The following is a 22,996-nucleotide window of genomic DNA, read 5'->3' on the forward strand; positions in this document are numbered from 1 at the left end:
ATTATCTCTTCTGTCACCTTTCAAAAATGTTCACTAACGAAAAATGAGATACACAGGCGCAATCTAGTGATCCGCAAACACAAAAAAAAGAGTCAAATCATTTTATTTTAAAATGTTATGCATCAAAACTAAAAGCAAAATTGCAAAAATAAAAAGAAATGGGTTTCAATGGAAGACATGAAGGTGTTCTCTAATTATATGATCTTTCAAACCTTATCAGTTACATATGAGGCAATTAGAGGAGCTAAACAATTGCATAACTTTGACTCTAAAATGTATGTATATATCTTTAAATGTTTTGTATGACATCTTTGATTGGCAACCTTGTTTCGTCCTACAGAGCTTATGGCAACCTTGTTTCATCCTACTTCTTCATTGATTAGATTTAGCACCACACATGAAGTGGAAATTTGTGAAAAATTATTTCGTTCAATGCAAAGAAGGAAAAATGAGTATATACACTGTATATAGTATAAAACTTATATTATTATTACTCTGTCGTTTTATTATGCATGGGTTGAATTTGGAAAGTTGAACAATATAATTATTAAATTATAAATCAAAATCTTTAATATATAAATAATATGACAAAATATAACAAATATTAAATTTGGAAAGAAACAAATTATATGACACAATTGTTTTACATACTTGGTAAAAATGTGTCAACTAAAGACCAAAAAAAAAATAACTATGTAAGCTATATGAATTATATATGCAACTTCTATTATGAAACTCTATTAAGGTAGGCTATTTATGTGCTTCTAGGACTCTCATTGCACTCTTGAACACTATAAGCTATGAACAAATTTGCCAAAATTTCTATTTTGTATTATACTTATTTTTGGGCTGAAAAAATAAACCATTGGCAAACATAAATCGCATTAGTCCCTTTTTAAGTGACTTATAAGCATCATATGAACTCTAATGACTAATAAAAAACTCTAATTATTTTAGGTTTAGTTGGATCAGTAATAGTTGGTTTAGTACCTGAATTTCAAACTGCAGACTTGCATGTAGGGCTACAACAGTGCAACTAATGGTGAACAGATGCTCATACTTTTGCGAATTTTTGACATGAGGTCCTGTGCATCTTCTTGAGTATTTTGACTCCCAATTTGTTTTCATCATCTGTTCAATTCTAAAGTATAAGATTTTTTCATACAGAGCACCAAGTTCGTGGTATTTTTACTTTAACAACAATGCAACATTACTAACTTTTCAGCCTTCCTTTGAGGCTAAAACATCTCCATAACATCCTCACATGAATCATCTTCATTTGTATTGTATTATTTTACTATTATAATAATAATAATAATAATAATAATAATAATAATAATAATAATAATAATAATAATAATAATAATAATAATAATAATAATTGTGAAAAGTATGAATAAGAAACATTTACTATTTCTAACAATAATAATGATAATTAATCTTGCATATATAAATACTCAAGCTATTCATGACAATAGTTATTTATATCTTTATTCCTATTCCTATCTCAATTATCATTCATAACAGCCAGAGTTAATGACTATTATTTCTTCATTTTCACATTAGAAAATATCGTAAGTATTATTTAAGTGCAATCTCTCAAGTTTGTAACAGCAGTAGTTATAAAATATATTTAAGTCTCTTAATATTTGTTGCCCATAAAAAGGAAAAACAAACTCTGGACCAGTCTCTCCCAATTTCAACAACTACTACTGATTCTCCTACCACTACAATCAACATATTTCACATGGGTTCATTCCTATTCATTCTAATAAAATTCTTTTCCCACTTAAATCTTATGATATATGATTACTTGCATTTTCTGATGATTCGTTCACTATTTATTTATATGTAAACATGTCTCACACTTATAATTTATCTGCCAATTGAAAATAGATGTTATGTTTTTAATTTTCTGTCATGTTAGTTTAGCTATTGTACCGTTTGCTTCAGTCAAAATCCAAATAATTCTATAACAAGCTCTTTAAAACTTATAGATAGATTACATTGGCTAAAAAAAAAACTTATAGAGTACATGTATTGAACATTTCTATATGTTAGATGACCAACTTTATAAAATCCTTTTTTTAAACGCTTCTTTTCTTTCTATCTTTGTAATTTATTTTTCCTAGGTTAGGTGGAGTCGAGAAACTCCCTTACGAATGCTTGGTTGTAATATTTATAATATTTATGAATTTTAGTTATTTCTATTCAAACTCTTTTGTTGTCTGGTTTTAGTTATTTTAATATTGATCACATTAGAATAAAATCTAAGGACCTAGAGAGATTGCATGTACGACAAGGTTGTCAGAACCAGACCGGTCATCGAACCGACGAGCTCACCGGTTCAAGGTTCAATTGGTCGGACCGGGTTCAACCGGAGTCGAACCGTTTTTAATTAAATATATATTTTAATTAATATATAAATAAAAATATATGAATAATTGCTCAATATTTCACAATTTCACACATTATAAAGATAAAATATCACAAGTCAAAATAAAATAAAATTTATAATTCAAACCAAATTAGAAATTATATAATAAACTAAATTCAATAACACAAAATAGCACCATAACATCAATTGACAACATACTGCCTTCAAAAAAATCAATTCCTACGATGAAAAACAAACTTTTCCTATTCCAACGACGTGTTGTTTTGTTTCAGATTTTTTTCTTAAAAAAAAAAATTAAAACGACGTCGTTTTGTCCTGTTTTTTTTATAAAAAAAAATCTGCAGAACCGTTTGGACCGTGCCGGCCGGTTCGCCGGTTCGAAACCGGTTCACGCATTTTTTTGCCGGTTGGTTTCCTATCCGGTTTTTGCTCATAACCGAACCGTTTTCATGACCGGTTCACGGTCTGACCGGTCCGGTTTTGATAAACTTGATGTACGGTTCCAGAAATTGTAGATCTGAATAGCTGCGACTCAAATAGATCGTTGGTGTGTGTTGACTATGGCAAGAACGACGATCTTACCGGAAATGGCACTGGAAACGCATAATCGCGCCCCGTACAGGACAGAGAAGGAAAACCTGGACTTTCTGGTGGTTATGCGCTTTCTTGGCAGTTGAGGCGGCAGCGAATATTTATTTGACTTTGGAAGCAGGTGAGTTTTGTCGTATTATCCTCTTAAGGGTTTCAACTTTTTGTTGCTGAAACTTAAAATGGATGTTTGTTTATTTTTGGCAAAGGAGAAGGGTTTGACCTCAATTTAAAAGAAAATGAATTGGGCTTAGACTAAAAAAAGTCCAATTTATTTGTTTTTTTTTCTTTTCAAAATTACATCGTCTTTTATCTTATTTATTTGAAAGAACTCTTAAATTACAAAGGTGGTATGCGCTCGATAAAGTTTAGAGAAAAAATCAGGGCATACAATTCTATTTTTGCGTTCACATCCATGGGCGCTAAAATAGATACAAAGGTGAACTCCACTCCAGGCCCATATGTTTACAAAATTAGTGGTCATAATTACCATAGAATTGGAGGACTCATACCTTTCCATGGACAGTTGCCTATATTCGCTCAGCTTTATGTTCATGATACAAAAAATGAGATCCACAATCAATTGTCTTCTTTGAAGACTTCTTTGAAGAGTGGGGATAGTGCAAAAGATCTTGATGCAACCATTGTCCAAGGCATAAAGGACATGCTCGACATGTATAACCGGATTGCTAGAATATTCAGAATGGCAAGAGATAGATTATTTGCACCAAACAACAAAGAAGTTCACATAAAGTTAATTGGTACAAGATCGGACAGTTCACGACAATATATAATGCCCACCACGTCAAAAATTGCTGCTCTCATTGTCGGAGATTTTGGCCAATCCAATGGACGGAGAGATATAGTTGTAGAGCATAAGAGAAAATGTCTGCAAAGGATATCATCCTAAATTCATGGCAATGCAATATCCTTTGTTATTTCCATATGGTGAGGATGGATTTCACTTGGACATTTTGCATTCTCTGTAACGACCCGATTTTTAGTAAATCGATATTTTATATATATGCATATATTTTGGGTTAGTGTTAAATATTTATTTACGCGACCTATTATTATTTATCGCGAACATAAGTTTGTGAGCGAAACCTTTGCCGTGTTAGTGGGCTTGGGCGTGTGATTGAGCTTAGTGGGCTTAGGCAATTGGGCTTGAACCAAGAGAATTGGAGAGTGGTATAAGTAGCAAGTCAAACTAAGGAATAGTATCATAACTTGTTTTTCATGAGAAGTTTGAGGTTTGTAAGCTTAGAAGCAAAGCAAGAACCCTAGGAGAGCAAGAAGAAGAACTCGAGCAAGGAGAAGAGTTAGAGGCCAAGAATCATCATTCAATCTAAGGTGAGAGTGGTTAAGCATAAGCTTGGGTGATCCAAGAGAGGGGAGGTGTCTAGCCTCCATTCCTGAACTCTCTCATCCAATTTCTTTGGGGTTTGGGTGAAGTTTCTTTATCATAAACATGTCTTTTCATCTTAGTATGCTTAATGAACATCTAGGAGGGAATTTGTATATGTTTGGTGATGGTTTTGCATGTTTATGCAACTTTGCTTATTTTGCAAGAAATTGACATGATTTTGTATGTGTGATGTGTTTTGGTGTTTTTGATTGTTGATACATGTATATATGTATGGTATATACATGATTGATCACTTGTTATGCATTTATAACATGTTATAATGTATTTTTGATGGATTTGAGTGTTAAACCGCCTTAGATAACTCAAGAACAGATATTCTGTTCTGGTGTGGTTCGCTAAGCGACCAGGAGTTCGCTGTAGCGAACAGGTTCGCTGAAGCTCGCCAAAGCTCGCCATGAGCAGGTGACTTCCGGGTATGGTTCGCCATGTCTCGCTGAGGCTTCGCTTAGCGAAGGCCTCAGTGACAGCAATTTTTGCTGATGTTTGTGAAGTGTGTGTATCCATGTATTTGGTTCCGTTTTGGTTTGGAATTATTATATGTTTAATAATTGTGTTGTGTGATGGCATTTATATAAAATGTCAAAGAAGTATATGTATTTTGTATATCGGGTTGTCCGATAAAGAAGAATATCAGTTTGTCTGATAAAGAAGTTTAATGGATTATGTTATCCATGTTGTGAGCAGTAGCTTCGTGCTAAGTGATTATCATATGTTTGGTAAATGCATGGCATTCATAAATTCATGCATTATTTAGGGATATCAGACTTGTCTGATAAAGAAGGATATTGGACTTGTCCAATAAAGAAGAATATCAATGGTAAGTTCCTTGATAAAGAAGATGGTACCACATGCATTAGTCGTGTCTAGGTTGGCATGACATTGAATGTTTGGCATTAGTCGCATTTGAGTAAATGTGCAATTATGTGTTATGTGTTATGTGAGTTCTTCGTGTTGTCCGAGACGACGTGAAACTATCTGGTTGTGTATTTGTGAGTATGTGTTATCTGGTTATTGCTTATGGAAGCATGCGTGTGAGTTAGTAATACGTGATAGGTTGAATATAGGTGCGTTTCTATATTCGTATGTATGTGATTATGTTTACTAACTCTCTACCTATTTGTTATGTGCTGGACCTTTGGGGGTTCAGGTATTCAGGTCGTGGTTTCGATCGAGCTTTAGCTGTAGATCGTTTTGGTGTGGAGCACTTTTGGTGAGGAGCTAGTGTAGGCTACCTTTGTATAGTTTTGATTAAGTTTAGATGGGTTGTGATGTATATTAGTGCTCTGGTATGTTGTAACATCGAGTCGGGGATCGTTTGTATTCCGTCGTATATCGATGTGAACATCTTAACTTATGTTTTATGTAAATGATTTATCTTTTGAACTATCATGTTCATTGCTTTGAAAATCCTTTATGTTAATGTTTTCCGCTGCGACGTTTCGTGTCGTGTGCACGATCGTTTTGAAAATGTTTTTCCGTAGCGCTCCGGCTACTTATCTTTAAAGAGTTTTTAAGATCACGTTTTTAAGGGTAGTTAGTTCGGGGTGTTACATTCTCCAAATCCAAAAAAGAAAAACACTAAAAGAACAAAGGTTACAATGAGAGAATATTATGCTTACCGAATACAACAAAGAATCTGTGAAGCAAATACTCTCATTTGTGGTGGTCGATTATTCCAACAATATGTTGTTGATGCATACACGGCCATAGAAGAAGAGCGACTACGTGGTATAAGAGAAAATTCCCCAAAAAGTTTTCTGCTGAAACAGTAGTAGATGTGGATGGCTTTCCAACATATAGGAGGAGGGACAACGGAAGACATGTGAAAAAAGGAGACATCAATTTGGACAACCGGTATGTTGTTCCATATAACCGAGGTTTGTTGCTGGCATTTCAGGCTCATCTAAATGTTGAATGGTGCAACAAGTCTAGAGCAATCAAATACCTGTTTAAATATCTCCACAAGGGCCCAGATAGAGCAACAATGTTGATCCAAGATAATGTTTCGACAAACAAAACAACAAATTCAACTAAGATAACAACAGTTGATGAGATCAAAACTTTCTTGGATTGTAGGTACAACAACATTTAACATTTTTTTACTAGATATATTTCTCAATAAAAATTCAAAAAAATGTTATATGCCTGATTAGTACACAGATTGGTCCATTTTCGTCAAATAATAGTTAAAATTGAATGCTATGATGACTGTTAGTATTAGAATATGCATCTAAATTAAATCAAGTATAACAATTTCACATTTTTTACAAAAAAAATAAAAATAGATTGCAGGTATCTATCAGCGTGTGAGGCATGCTGGAGGATATTCAAGTTTGACATACACTACCGAAGCACGTCCGTTACAAGATTAAGCTTCCATTTACCAGAAGAAAACTCAATCACTCTAAGAGATTCAAATCGGTTGTCAACCATCGTTGCAAGAGAACGAGTAAATGAGTCAATGTTTATAGAGTGGATGAGAATGAATTCCATAAGCTCAGAAGCACAAAGGTTAACATATTCTGAGTTCCCCGAAAAATTTGTTTGGGACAAAACACTCAAGAAATCGTAAAAAAGGCAGGTTGGAAACACAATTGGAAGAATTTATTATGCCCATCCAACCTCAGGAGAGAGATATTATTTGAGAATCTTACTGAATATTCTTCGAGGTCCAAAAAGCTATGAACACATTAAGACGGTAAAGGGGTTCATTTATGATACATTCAAAGAAGCATGCTATGTTCTTGGACTATTGGATGATGACAAAGAATGGAATGATGCATTCGAAGAATCATCGATATGGGCCACGGGTTCTCAATTAAGAGAATTATTTGTTACTATTCTGCTTTATGGAGAAGTAACAAATATAAGTCAGCTTTGGGAAAATAATTGGAAAATTTTGTCTGATGATATTCTCTATAGAAAAAGAAAATTGTTTCACCACTCTGAGTTGCAGCTGACTGATGAACAGATTCAATCATACTGCTTAATTGAACTTGAAAAGATTTGGGTGCAAAATGGAAAATACCTTTCCGATTTCTCTAGAATGCCGTTACCAAATAGCATTGCCTCGGAAGCCATGGAGAATCGCCTTATTCTAGAAGAGCTGAATTATAATGTTATCGAGCTGATAAAAGAACATGAAAGGTGTCATCCATTACTCAATGACCAACAATTTATTGTATATAATCATGTTTTAAAAGCAGTCGAGACAAACATGGGTGGAGTCTACTTCGTATATGGCCATGAGGGAACTGGTAAAACTTTTCTATATAGAACAATCATTGCCAAACTCAGGTCAGAGAAAAAAATAGATTAGGTACTCAGATGAGTATTGCTCCAATGGTAGTACCTAATAAGTACCATGAGTACCTAATAGGTACTACACCATTGGAGATGGTCTTATATGTTACAAATAAAAAATAAATGATCAAAGTGTTACGAATAAATAAGATAAAAGACGATGAAATTTTGAAAAGAAAAAAAAAACAAATAAATTGGACTTTTAGTCTAAGCCCAATTCATTTTCTTTTAAATTGAGGTCAAACCCTTCTCCTTTGCCAAAAATAAACAAACATCCATTTTAAATTTCCGCAACAAAAAGTTGAAAACCTAAAGAGGATAATACGACAAAACTCACCTGCTTCCAAAGCCAAATAAATTGTCGCTGCCGCCTCAACTGCCAAGAAAGCGCATAACCGCCAGAAAGTCCAGGTTTTCCTTCCCTGTTCTGTACGGGGCGCGATTATGCGTTTCTAGTGCCATTTCCGGTAAGATCGCCGTTTTTGCCATATGCAACACACACCAACGATCTATTTGGGTCGCAGCTGTTCAAATCTACACTTCCTGGTACCGTACATCAAGGTTATCAAAACCGGACCGATCGGACCGTGAACCGGTCATGAAAACGGTTCGGTTATGAGAAAAAACCGGATAGAAAACCAACCGGCAAAAAAATGCGTGAACTGGGTTGAACCCGGCAAAAAGTTAATTGAGGGTTACATTAGAAAGTACACATAAGCATGCAATGTAATGATATATGACATATAAGCATCAACTATTGTTTAGAAAAAAGAAAAAAAGTTTGCTTTACAAGTGTTTTAAGTTTTTAAGTTCTAACCATCTTTTATTTTTATTTTTTTTAGAATCGAAGGAGTATTTTTTTTATGGGAAGGGATGCATAATAGACTAATGCATTAAAATATATTAGGATTGATTAGTGTAAGATAAAAATTCATTAAAATCTTTAATTAGTGTAAAATTAATGCAATAAATTAAGAAAATGGGAAGAAGAGTTTTAAAGGTCAAAAATGAAAAACGTGACTAATTTTTCTATTTCAAAGAGTTATGTATTCTACATATTATTATATATTTAATGAATAATAAGGAAGTTAATTGAGGGTTACATTAAAAAGTACACATAAGCATGCAATGTAATGATATACGACACATAAGCATCAACCATTGCTTAGAAAAAAGAAAAAAAAAATGGGAAGCTTTGTTATGCTTTACAATTATATATATATATATATATATATAATATATAGGGACACATATAGAGGGGGGCAGGCAGTGGCCAAGCCCCCCCCCCCCCCTTCTCACGTATCATTTATATGTATACATTCCCCCACTCCAGTTATATATGTATGGAGAATAATGATATTGTGAATATAAACTCTATATTAGCATAGATTATATACATTAATTAAGTAAAGACAGTTTTATTTTGGTTGGAACACTAAACTTTGCGATTATGTGTGAATTTTAGTAGTGTTTATTATTTTGTCTACTGTCTAAAAGGATATGATTATTTGTATTTGATTGACAAAAGAAAAAAAAAAATACACCAACATCCAATGAAAATTAAAAAAAAAAATATTGTTTAAAGTGGGGTGTAGTAGAGTGATTTGGCAAAATAAACGGTTGTTATTGTATGTCGATTCATATCATATTTTCTCTTAATTTTATTATATATTACTACTATTTTTGGCCCCCGGTACGATAACTTTCTGGATCCGTCCCTGTATATATATATATATATATATATATATATATATATTGATTGATTGATATTGATACCAGTTTGAATAAATAAATATAGTTTGCTTTAATATTTTTTGAAGTTGTTGTATGTTAAGATTGACCGATACTTTTCAAAACAATGTTTTTGCTCCTAATACATATTTTAAATTTTTTTGCTATAATTTTTTTTAGAAAAATTTATATAGTTTTTATTTTTCTAACTTATTTCTTATTTTTGTCGCATTTAAATATATATATATATATATATATATATATATATATATATATATATAAAGCTATATCATATAATTAGAAAAAACTCAGTAAATGTATATAATAAGATTTCTCCCACTACTATTGGTATATGTTTATGTGATAGTTCAGGTTATCTTGTACAAGCATACTATGACTAAAATACGCCTTAACTATTGCTATGACTAATGACTTTGAGAGAGTAATATTTAAAAGTAATTGTCAACATGTGAATGTTTTGCTTAATGATTACATGTATGAGAATGAGTTAGGTAAGGTACTATATTATCCACATGTAGATCTCTTCTTTCTTCATATGTTAATTACAATATAAATTTTATTACGAGCAAAACCAATTAATAGAGTCACTCATAACCTTAATGCTCTTTATTATTATTATCCTTCTAATATTATCTTTTTATTATTATCGAATGCAATGAGTTATCATTGATTCAAATAAAAATATACAATAAGGTGTAACAAAATCAAAACGTGGAGGACTATGACATATATCCATCTTAGCTAGCATGTAACATTATTATCAATTGGGCATATATGGTTCATTTTGAGGCTGCAATGTTGATTATTTTTAAAATGTGGTATTTACTTTTCTACCAACATTAAAGATACTATGATGGTATGTATTGGATCTAGGTTCGAGCCCTACTAGTGCTTTTGAGGGAGGTAAATGTAATTATCTGTATAAGTGTTTAAAAAAGTTATAAGGTCTTTCCTGTCTTGGACTGAGACACCATCCCCTCACCCTAAATGATTCTTATATATAAAAAAGAAACAATGATAGTTCTCGTGAGCTTAATTTCAGGGCCGGCCCAAAAGGGTAAAGTGGCCAAGCCAGAGCTTTAGGCCCCCAACAAATTAATTTTTTTTGTAGAGAGTTTAGGCCGCAAAAATATATTATCTTTATAAATTATATAAATATTGAGGCCTCTGATTCAAACACAGTAGGCCCTCTAGTCCCGTTCGACTCCTACCAATGCCCGGTGTTGTTTTTCAAAAATCTTTTCTTTTCACCGTTTTTTATAATGTTCTATAGAAAAATACTCTTAAGTTTTAACTCATATAACCAATACATTTTAAAATAATATAAAAAAAATGAATATTAATGAAACAAATAAATTAAATTAAAATGAATAAATAAATATAATGCAATAAAAATCATATTTTTTATTTTGTTCATATTATAGAAGTATTTTTTTAACAGTATATTTTATTTTTATTACAAAAAAATTCTTATTTAATTTTTTGTAAATATAAATTTTACGTTTTTTTTTGTTTACAATGTTGACAGTGAGAAACGAACCTATGACCTCATACATTACCCAAATCGCTCACGACTAAACTGAATCTAGTGACTTATTTTACTTTTTTCGTTCTTATTTTTTACTTTTTTTTTTCTTTCAAAAATTCAATATTTTTTACTTAAAAAAAAATACATATTTTCGTGTTAGGCCACATATTAATTTTTTCTTTAGGCCCCACATTGTGTTGGGCCGGCCCTGCTTAATTTGCTTGGTAGAGATATCATATTTGATATGCAGGAGTTGGAGTTCAAACCCCGAGCGTTTCACTTTTTCATCTTAAAAGCGAAATTGTAGCTATTAGACTACTTGATAAAAAAAAAAAAAAACTATGTTGAAAATTTCTAAAATTTAATATTAAAAAAAAAAAATGTAAGAATCAGATCCAAAATGTGATAACAATGGAATTTAAGTTTTTTTATGAGCTTTTTTTTTCAATGTAATTCAAGTCTTCTTATGAGTTGTTTTTTTTTTGCATAATCTTTTTTCTTCTAGTGAGAACATAGCAAAAATTTCTCCAATGAGCTAACTCATTTAAGTGTGTTAATATGGTATTATTTTCCTTAAAATTTGATGGATTGTAAAAGGAGAAGAGTGACCATATATATTAGTGATGATTTCTACTCCATATGCTTACCATTTAACTATTCAACACCAAATTCTTAATTTAACATCATATTCTCCTTATTTTACTCCAAAACACTAATTTACCGATTTAATCTCTCCTTCTAATTATTTTGACTCTTCTCTAATTTCATCCTCCCCTTCCTAAAAAGAGATAAAAACAAAAAAACAAAAATCAAAATTACATGGCTACTCAAACCTTGCATGAAACAAAGAAATCACAAGCTAAGAGAGCACTACGTTCCCTAGCTATAGGAATTGCAATTCCCTTTACAATAACATTAACAATAATCATTCTCTTTGGATCAGGCAAAAAATACAATGTTTTGGCTAAGCCATTTTGGTTTGCACCCCTTTGGTACATTCACTTAGCAACATTGGGCTCATCTTTCTTTATGGGCCTAGCTGCTTGGTTAGTTTGGGCTGATGGTGGATTTAAAGGTGAATCAGATGCATTGTGTTTCTATGTAGCTCATATATCTCTAAGCATTGTTTGGCATCCACTTGTTCTTGTTATGAATGCTTATTGGCTTGCATTGGTTTCTGGTCTTGTTGATTGTGGAACACTTTTTATTTGTTACTTGAGGTTTAGAAAGGTTAATCCTTTTGCTAAAGATTTGGCTAAACCATGTTTGGCTTGGACTATGTATCTTACTCTTGTTAGCTTTAAGTTAATGTTTCTTTGATTATAGTTTTGTATAGTTGTTAATTTGATTGAAATTAATACTCATTTTAGATTATCATAGAGGTATGTTTAAGGAAGAGAAAAATATAAAATTGTTAGCAATTTTAATTTTTGTACTTTAGTTTGCACTCCTATCTATTTCTCTCTTTATTTTCTTCAAAAGCCGCACACTATTTAGTTTCTGTAAAATCACAGTGGATCATAATAATTCTGGTATACTCACCGTAATATCAAACATAAATTTAATTTATTAGAAACAACAATGGGAAGGACAATATGGATAGTAACCTCCATTATCATATTTGTTTGCAGGTAACTCATCTACATGAACCACATTAGATTTTAAATAAGTTTTTCAAATAAAAGCAAACCAATTTTGTTTTTTATTTTTAAAAATTGGTTTATATTTGCATAAATGATTCTAAATAAGTGTGATTTTAAAATTGTTTTTGCTATAAAATTGATTCTTCATTTATTCGCATGTTTTATCATGTTCTTTGATATAACGTGATTCGAACTCCGACCTTTGCATATATAATGCAATGTCTTTACTAACTGAATTAAGCTCACGAAAGACGATATTCATTTATTTTATCTCCAAGTTTATGTTTAGCAATCACTCATTTACACATGATTTACTTGAATTTCCCATTGAGAGTTAATCAGATCCTTGATTGTCATCATTATATGGCCTGTTTATTTCAAATTGAAATTCCTGGCACACAGTAGACAGGTGTTGATCAAAGTGTGTCAACACTTGTCTGTCACGTAGTAGACAGATGTTGACCAAGGTGCGTCAACACTTGTCTATACACAGAACACAGAACACAAAATAATAAAGACAGTAACGTAAATAACACACAAGAGTTGTTAACTCAGTTCAGCCAACCTGCCTACTCTGGGGGATACCAATCCAGGAATGAAGTCCACTATCAGCAGTATTACTTCGAAGCTAAACTCACTCGTTTACAACTTCTCACTTAATCACTACCCAATGACACTTCTACCTAGGAACTCCTAGATATGAGACCCCGTCCCAATTCCCACCTTAACAACACAGACAGCGTTGTTATTCAATTCAACGATTACAAACGGTGGAGACACACTCCTAAGAAACTAGGATTCACTCTTGATTAAAAGCTTGCGAGCAAACCACACATCACGATAGAACAATCTCCGTACTTCAAAGCTTAGGAGAAGTTCACACTTACAACTCAATAAACACAGGTCCTAAGCTTGCATCAATGAGACACAAGAAAGGCTCACAATTAACACTCTAAAATCCCTAAAAACACACGCTTTGTAAAACACGATTTTAGATGCTTGAAACCATATGCTTGCCTTCGTATTTATAGTAGTAGAACGACTTGGGCTTCAAGACAAAATTAGGGCTTCTAGAATTGCGGCAGCAGTGATATATTTTTGAAAATAATAGTTAAATTTTTGAAACGCAAAAATATATTTTCCAAAAATATAATTCCTTTAGAAAATATAACTAGGGTTTGGCTGCCTCCTGAAACACATTAAACACGTGCGCCTTCCTCTGTAAGAAACCTTGAAACAATTCTTCAATCAAATCTTCAAAAGATTGAGTAGAAAATAAAAACCGCTAGCTGGCGCGCACAGTGAGACAGACAGGTGTTGTTCCAAAGTGTACCAACATTTGTCACAACACTTGGGATCAGCACATATGTCTCAACACTTGGCTCAAATATGTTTTTGCAAAATGTAGTCAACATACAAAAACCCAACAATCTCCCCGTTTGACAAATTTTGGCTAAAACAATATTAGACCAGTATATAGAGAGATACAGTATTACCTTTCCTTCGAGTCAACATGATCACACAACTAGGAAAGAAAGTAACACACAATAAAACTACTTCCAAGATAGTCAAGTAGCATCAGAGGCAATGCAACAGCGGAATAATCACAACTAGCCTCATGGAACAACACAAGGGAGAAATAAACTCCCAATAGTAGATGCTAAGAAGTAGGAGAAATAAACTCCTAATAGTGTGACGCGTATCCATTCATCATAAGAACAACAGGAAAAATAAATTCCCATAAAACATCTGAGAAAAATAAATTCTCAGTCATAGTGGATAGTGGACTCATTAGTCAGGTGCCATAACACTTGGCACAACATTTGTCGTCAAATATATTCAGGCGATCAAGAGATACTATCACTCACACTCCCCCTGAATTCATGCATACAAACATCAGATAGAGAAAGAATATTCACTACTCCCCCTCAACACATGCATATTACTCACACTCCCCCTCAATACGAGCATAGATCATCAGCACAGAAAAAGTCACCAGATGTAAGAACATCTGTCCACACACTTGTCACACACACACACTACTCCCCCTTTTTAGCCATAATTTTGACAAACACCATGCATAGGAGAACATAGAGTAGCATATATCAGAGTGCACATATTACAGACCATAATGCACACACAGGTGCTAGAAATCCAGGGCCTTGCCCATAAAAGATGCGGAGAACATGAGTAGTGGAAAGAGAACATGCGAGCTTTTATCCACAATACCGTAACCATACTCCAACAGTATAGCATGAAGATCATAAGTCATAAGGCATAAACTTATACTATCTTCATCACATCAACCACATAGTGCACGGAGCTACTACAACCGAAGATAACACAATGGGATACATACCTCATCATATATAAATCAGTAGTGGAGGAACCATATCATATCCACCACATCAGACATTTCCCCCTTGTTCGCACATCATGAAAGAGACATCATCTAAGAAGGAACACTTACATATCATATTTCTTCCTATCAGGTGACATAATGTCCAGGACATCTAGCTCAGAGTTACACACACACAGATGAAGATTAACCAGTTTCAACTTCAAGAGGCATATACCAAATCCATCTTCAACAATCACATAAGAACTTCAAACCAGAAGTTTCAGAAACAGGTCTGAAATAGTCACATATACTAGTAGTAATCACCTCTAAATATCACATATATGAGCACACAATATCAGAAACACATTCAGAACATAAGAATTTTCATCTGCTTCCTAGTGAGAGTACCAACCATTGGCTGAGCAGATGTACCTACACATGGTACAACATTTGTCTCCAGTGTCATAGATGTATCAACATCTGACACAACATCCGTCTTAGGGACGAGTTCCACGAGTGAATCAGCAGTAACTCACTTGTGGTTTTAGTGGAAGCACCAACATCATAATTAACAATAGCAGGGGGACACAAGAGAATCAACCATCAGTAGTTGATCAACTTTCAATACCAAAGAACAGTAATCCTTTGCTCCCAAGAATAATAACTCCTCCTTGCTTGAAACAACTAAAATGCTCATCCTAGGTGATTTGGATGACGCTCCAAAGTACAAATAACAATTAAGCATTGAACATAAGTTGAAACAGCTCCAATGTTCATAATCTCTTGAAGTGCTTTTTACTACAACAGAACAAGAGTTCCATGCTCTCATAGACTTGATAATATCAAGTTAGAGTAAACAACCTCCATCCTGTTTCATAGAAATACCACCATTCATATGGAGAAAAATAAATTCTCGGTATAAAGGTGTCAAGACATTGAGTCTGACATGTCTTCAAGGTCTTCCAGCTTCGGATTAAGGACTCCCCCTTAATAACTGCATAATATGCTGGTCAGATGTTCCAACATTTGGGAGGACATCAGTTCCATTTTCAAGGAACATACTAGGAGATCTTTTATCAAAGCCACTAGAGGTTGGCTCTTAGGTCTGGAAAAATATATTGCTAATAACATCCTTCAGATCTCTCTTCAACCAACTCATATATGAGTGCCTTTTTGAGTGGACTTGAGATCACCCTCAAGTATCTTTGGCATCTCTAACAAGTTAGTTGGACCTTTCATCGAGTATCACCACACCAAGGGATACATCTTTAGAGAACAACATAGTGTTGCATACTCAGCACTCAAAATCACCAGGAGTTTTCCATCAGATATATGTGCAGCGGAATTCAAACTAGAAAACTCATCAACAAACTTCAGGCACAACATAATGACCTTTGCACAAACTCCACATTCTAGGTGCAACAGGTTAAAATAGGTTTGAAAATAAATCAAACCATACAACAAATCATCACTAAAGCTACACGCCTGAATAATAATGGACAGGTCTATTACATACCCTGTCATGAATAGTCCATCCTTCACTTCTAGGGACCGTTCAACCAATATGAACTTCTCTAAGTTCAAATAACTTTTCTCATTAGATGGGGAATTAACATCAGTGTGTTCATCAGACACTTCTTCCTTATTATCAGTCATCACCTGGCTATTTTCATTTACAGGAACAGTCACATGTTTGGGGATTTCAGGAACAGTTTCACCTTGTGTATTCTCTCGGGCCAAAGATGTGTCAACATCTTGCACAACATTAGTCTCAAGAACGGTTTTCTTGAGCCAATCAATCACAAAGTCAATCATGACTTTACCAAAAGTACCAACATTAACATTAACTTTAGGAGAAGAGTTCATATCACATTTCCCTTGATTAGCGTGCACCATACAATGAAGAGAGGAAAAAGAGGCGGTTGCACGCGTTACATGCAGTAACTGCTACAATTCTTTAAATAGGCAAATACTTAGCTTGCCCCTTAATTTTCTAGATTGAGCTTCTTCTTTCAAATTCTTGGGAATTACATATGTAGATCTTCTTATGGTAACTCCGTGGTCAGGATTTCTAATAGAGATTTCCTTTGAGTGGTTCTTCTGAACTCTGATTGATGGACCTTTGTTTGGTCTCAAATTCTCTGTATTAGGCTCAAAGTCTTGAACAGAATCAGATTCAGCTTGATCATCATCTGGTGTTGGGACAGGTGTGACTACATCTGTCTCTTCAGCTGAATCTATACTTGTCAAATCAGTATCATCAATTACGACATTGATTGATTCCATCATGGTTTTCGTTCTAGAATTGAAAACTCTATAGGCTCTGCTGTTGGTTGAATAACCTAGAAATATTCCCTCATCACTTTTGGGATCCAATTTCCTCCTAGGTTCTCTATCGGCCAAGATGTAACATTTTTATCTGAACACATGGAAATATTTTACAGTAGGCTTTCTGTTCTTCCATAGTTCACACAGTGTTGTTGCAGTACCTGTTCTTAATGTTACTCTATTATGGATGTAACATGCAGTATTCATAGCTTCAGCCCAAAATTTATAAGGAAGGTTTTTGGCATGTAACATAACCCTAACAGATTCTTGTAAAGTTCTGTTCTTTCACTCAACCACACCATTTTGTAATGAGCTAGCACAAAACTCAGCAAATTTAGAGTTTTCAAACTCCTTTCCATGGTCACTTCTAATTCTTAAAATACCACAGTCGTTTTCTTTTTGAAGTTGTAAGCAAAGATCTTTGAATTCATCAAAGGTTTCAGATTTTTGCCTAATGAAGTTAACCCAAGTGTATCTAGAGAAATCATCAACAACAACAAAAACATATTTCTTACCTCCAAGGCTTTCAACTTGCATAGGACCCATCAAGTCCATGTGTAGTCGCTCAAGAACTCTAGAAGTGGACAAGTGTTGCAGCTTTTGGTGCGACACTTTGGTTTGCTTGCCAATCTGACATTCGCCACAGATGTTGTCTTCCTGTATTTGTAAGTTTGGTAAGCCTCTGATAGCTTCCTCAGATATACCTCTTTTCATACTCTTCAGGTTAAGATGTCCTAGTTTTTGGTGCCACAACTTAACCTCATCTTCTTTTGTTAAGAGACATGTAGATACATTAACTTCTTCTAGAGGAACCCACAAGTAACAATTATCCTTCGATCTAACACCCTTCATCAGGATGTCACCTTCATCATTGCTAACAAGACATTCATTTTTTGTAAAGTTGACTTGCATGCCTTGATCACATAGTTGGCGTATACTAATTAGATTAGCAGTTAGCCCTTTTACAATAAGAACATTTTCAAGTTTAGGTAGACCATTGTCAATCAGCCTTCCTATACCCTTAATTTCTCCTTTAGCTCCATCTCCGAATGTTACAAAACTTGTTGCATAGGATTTTATATCCATCAAATATTTTTCAGCACCGGTCATATGTTTAGAACAACCACTATCAAAGTACCAATCTTCTTTTGATGAGGTTCTAAGAGAAGTGTGAGCAATCAAGCTTTTCTCACAACTTTCAGCTACACAACCCTTGGTGTTGGTTACATCAACCTTTTGTTTCCACTCCTTCTTTGCATTAGTTATGGATGAATCAAGTTTCTCTTGAATAGTTTCATTTGGATACCCATATAACTTATAGCAGTAAGGTCTTATGTGCCCCTTTCTTCCACAGTGATGACATCTCCATGAACGATATTTGCTTTTATGCCTTGGTATAAATTTAGGATTCTGCCTTCTTTGACGATGTGGAGCCATATGTGGTAACACTTGTCTGTGTGTAGTATGATGTCCGGTGGACAAGTGTGGTGACATTTTTCCATACATTGTTGGAGAGGGTTGCTTACTTTTCTCAGGCATATATTTTTCCATCTTTGTTGTAATCCTTAATTCTATTAACACTCTTATACTCATACCCAATGCCTGTTTTGGCTCTACTAGGGGTAGGTAGTTTTTCTAGGATTTCATCTAGGTCAGTTCCTTTAAATAACATTGAAATTCTGGCACACTAGTATTAAGATGTTGTACTCAACGCTTCACCACTTTAGTTCACTTTTAATGCGTGAATCAATGATCCAACATCCAACAGCGCATACACAAGGAATAATAAACTAAACAAACTGAAAGTAAATTAACACAGTGATTTGTTAACCCAGTTCAGCATAAGCCTACTCTGGGGGATACCAATCCAGGAGTGAATCAACTATGATAGTATTAGTTTGAAGCCCTCAATAAACCTCCCGTTTATGACTTCTCACCTAATCACCACCCGTGCTATATCCTACCTAAGACACACCTAGGTATGAGAACCTCCGCTCACCTCCTCTTAATCACAGCCACTGTGATTGTACACTTCTAGATTCAATAGGTGAAGACACACTTCATAAAACACACACCAATTCCGTACTTCAAAGCTTAGGAATGGTTCACACACACTATCTCCTTGCTTAGAAGCTCCAGAGATATTACAATGCAAAAACACACAGTTCCTAGTCTAGTGGAAAATCAACACAAGACTTAGAACACAATAAACACAATACTAAAACCTAAACTCACGCTTTGTAAGACTCAATTCTGGTTTTAGTGATTTGAACAATGGAGTCAACCTTCTTTAAATAACCTTTACGAGCTCAGGCTAGGTCTTCAATTAGGCTTCAATAGCTCAGCATGATTAATGGTTCCTTTCAAGAAATAATCTTTAATTCAAATGTATTGTTTCCTTAACTTGAAGATCTGATTAACAAGCAACACTTGATCACGAGATCCATTAATAATTATGCGTGACAACGCTCCTTATCGCAAACGACCATTTATTGTGGATTCCATATTTAGAACTTAGGCGCGAGATCTCAACATACACAGGCCCGGCCTACTGGATGTGGTATCCAATGTTGAAGCATTGTACCGAACATCTTGCTTATACAGGATGGTGGAAGCGTGTAGTTCCACATCAAGAGAACTCACATGTTTTAGCAAAATGAGGCCAACCAAACAACGCCAACAATCTCCCCCTTTGGCAATTTTTTGGCTAAAACATCCTAAGATTAATTCAACCTTTCTAGAGAGATACACAAGCTACCTTTCTTTAACTCAACGTAGGCACACAGTCATGAAGAAAAGTAGATCAATTTAACATGCTTGTTTTAATAACCCCTCATATAAGAATAGCATATTTAATATGTATCAATTTAGAACTTCAGAGGCATGCAACAGCGGAATAGTGAACACAACTTGCCTCACAGGAATTTGCCAGTAGAGAGTATAAGATTCTCATAAAAGAAACACTGGGGAAAAATAAATTCCCTCAAAGCTGAGAAAAATAAATTCTCAGGAACAGATGATGCTTCAACATGCAGTAGCACATTGTGTGCTAAGCAGAAAAGAAATATTGCTCCCCCTCAAAAGTAGAATCGAGTATCAAGTTCATCTTACTCCCCCTTAATTCATGCATAGGGATTATTCAGATGATCCAGCATCTGGTGGCACATCAACCTCAGCAACCTATTATGACATAATAACTACTCCCCCTTTTTAGCCACAAAATAGACAAAATGGGAACTGCATAAAATAGTATCCAAGAGCAGTGCAGATAGTAGCAGAACAGAAAGTGCAGACAAAATAATACAAACCATGCACACTAGGTGCTAAATTCAGGGCTCAGCCCACAGACATGCAAAACAACAAAAAAAAAATCCAAACAAGGAAACATCAAAATTACACAGAAGCACTTGGAGATGAATCATTTTCTTCTCCTTCAACATCTGTGTCAGCTTCTTCTTCACCACTAGAGCCATCATCATCTGCATCAGCTGCTTGAGCTGCAGCCTCTTCAACCCTGAGAGCATGTATCATCCTTTCAAACTGCAACTTCTTTTCATCTAGCTCCTTACAGTTTGCTTCCAGCATAGCAATCATCTCCTTCCTTGTCATAGGAGTGTCAGCAGCAGCATTTGATGGTCCAACAATATCTGGAGCATGCTGTTTACTGTACAGCTTCTGATGAATGGCCAGAGGAGTTGCCCTTTTCTTAGCAGACTCATCCTCATGCCTTATATTCGGATGTTGGGACAAGATGATGTCACAGATTAGGGTTGGAAATGCAATGGGTTGCTTGGTGACAGAGGTCTTGGCATGCTGCACAACTTGATTGAAAATATATAGACCAGCATTAAACTTAGTACCAGTACCAATCATATAAATGAGCTTACCCAGATTTGTTGCAATGTCGGATGCATGTGTAGTAGGGACCCAGTTGACAGAAGCAATGCGATTCAAGATGGCATACTTTTGGGTTAGCTTGACAGCTGGTACCTTCTTCTTCTTGGGCCAGGTTTTCACTTTATCAGCTGTGATGGTTCTGCAGACCACATTATCAGACACATCTATATCAGGGTGTGGCTCATCAGAGTTACCCAGGAACCTGTTTATCACACTTGGGGAGAAAGTAACACATTTTCCTCGAACAAAGACTTTCTGAAACTCCTTATCCAAGGGATTGTCACAACCTATAGGAATGTTGACAACAAACTCCCTAACCAGCTTTTCATAGCAGGAGCCTAAGCCCCACACAGTTTTGATCAATCCAGCATCATTGATCAAACTTACAATCTCTTCACATTCCAGAATATCTTTGCCTAGTTCCCTTTCCAGAGCCAATCTTCTTTTGCAAATGATTCCCCATCGTTGAGCATAAGATGGAAGATGAAATGAAACATTGTCACAAGGAAAGTCTTCAATGTCAGGAGCAACAAATTGAGGCATGGCCTTCTTAGCAGACATAGCCTTCTTAGCAGGAGGCTTGATGCTTGAGGCATCCTTTTCAGCTTCAAATTCAGAGTCACTTGATGGTGCACTCTTCCTTTTCAGCACACCCTTATTCTTTTCAGGAGGAGGTATAGGCTTGCTCCATCCTTTCTTAGGACCATACTTGACAGGCTTCAGAGTAGTGTCCTTTGAGTTCTTGGTGACAACAGGGGTAGTGGTAACAGCAGGTGCAGGTGTAGTGGTCCTGCTTCTCAGTCTTCTCCCAATTCCTTTCTGAGTAGGTGGAGGTTGCAGATCTTCTTCAGAGGGGACTTCATCAACATCCACTATGTCCTGTTCTTCATTTGTGGTTTTCTCAGAGTCCTCACCAACTTCATTCTCTGGCTCAGAATCAGCCACATCCTCAGGGGTACTTTCTTTGTTTACTTCCTCTTCAGTGGAAGCTTCAGTATTAGATCCACTGCCAAACGACCCAGTGGCAGTGTTAGCATGTGGGCTAGATCCTCCTTTGGATGCTTCAACATCCTTCTCAGCATCAGTTGGTATAGAGGATGGTTCAACACCGGTTGGAGCATCGGTTACAACAGCCTTTTCTTGAGATTTTTCAGTAACATCAGTTATGACATTCGTGGGAACTGTCATATTCTCAGGAACACTCGGATTATTGTTCACACCAACATTCTCAGCAATATTTTGAGTTTTTCCTAGGGTTTCAACAAAACTAGGGTTTTCCTCTACAGTAGGGTGATGAAAGTACAAAAGCAAGTATTTTCGTTATATCGTATCCACAGGGACTAGTGTGATATCAATTGCACATACACAAATTCCATGATTCTAAGTGCGGGTTTGTTTTGATTTGGTTTCGTAACATGAAATTGCGATAAAAATGCGTGATAAACTTTCGGATAATAAAAGGTTGTCGGAACTAGATTCATTATCTCGTTAGCATGTATCAATCAACCTCACTATATATATTTCATTTACCAATCATTATTATCACATATCACACATCGAACGTATCCGTATCCGGATTACGCCGTGAAATCTATTATATCTACCAACGTTCGATGCCTCGAATCATTAATCGACATAATAGCATTAAGATCTGATATTTGACGTGATTACTAAACTCAACATCTATGTCTAAACATTGAAGTTTAATAAGTGATTATCTTTTACTCTTGATTCAAACAATATATGTCTATGTTGTTCAAATCTTTTTAGAAATAGACAATTAAAACAA

The 22,996-nt window shown here is 34.8% G+C and overlaps 3 protein-coding genes across 3 annotated transcripts; 2 read left to right on the forward strand and 1 right to left on the reverse strand.

The window, feature by feature from the left end:
- Positions 1-3,311: 3,311 nt before the first annotated feature.
- On the forward strand, positions 3,312-7,734 carry LOC123886630 (the record flags this gene model as incomplete). Its single annotated transcript, XM_045935935.1, is given in 7 exon segments — positions 3,312-3,336; positions 3,418-3,883; positions 3,885-3,971; positions 4,289-4,307; positions 5,987-6,145; positions 6,148-6,491; positions 6,708-7,734. Coding segments are annotated over 7 exon segments (2,127 nt in total), but the record flags the coding sequence as incomplete, so codon positions are not given.
- Positions 7,735-11,817: 4,083 nt separating this feature from the next.
- LOC123886631 (translocator protein homolog) lies at positions 11,818-12,318 on the forward strand. Its single transcript, XM_045935936.1, has one exon. It carries the CDS (start codon positions 11,818-11,820, stop codon positions 12,316-12,318), a length of 501 nt encoding a protein of 166 aa, XP_045791892.1.
- Positions 12,319-20,703: 8,385 nt separating this feature from the next.
- LOC123886633 lies at positions 20,704-22,395 on the reverse strand. The gene is made up of 2 exons (XM_045935937.1): positions 21,711-22,395; positions 20,704-21,623 (listed from the first exon to the last, which is right to left on the reverse strand). Exons 1-2 carry the CDS (start codon positions 22,393-22,395, stop codon positions 20,704-20,706), a joined length of 1,605 nt encoding a protein of 534 aa, XP_045791893.1.
- Positions 22,396-22,996: the final 601 nt, after the last annotated feature.

Source organism: Trifolium pratense, linkage group LG5 (assembly GCF_020283565.1).
Source record: "Trifolium pratense cultivar HEN17-A07 linkage group LG5, ARS_RC_1.1, whole genome shotgun sequence".
Taxonomy (NCBI): domain Eukaryota; kingdom Viridiplantae; phylum Streptophyta; class Magnoliopsida; order Fabales; family Fabaceae; genus Trifolium; species Trifolium pratense.

Excerpts from the sequence above, each read along its gene's own strand:
- LOC123886631 (XM_045935936.1), top strand. The coding sequence starts at position 11,818 with ATGGCTACTCAAACCTTGCATGAAACAAAGAAATCACAAGCTAAGAGA.
- LOC123886633 (XM_045935937.1), bottom strand. The coding sequence starts at position 22,395 with ATGACAGTTCCCACGAATGTCATAACTGATGTTACTGAAAAATCTCAA. Across the intron at positions 21,624-21,710 it reads TGACATTGAAGACTTTCCTT|GCAAAGATATTCTGGAATGT; the intron begins GTGACAATGTTT and ends AAAGGGAACTAG.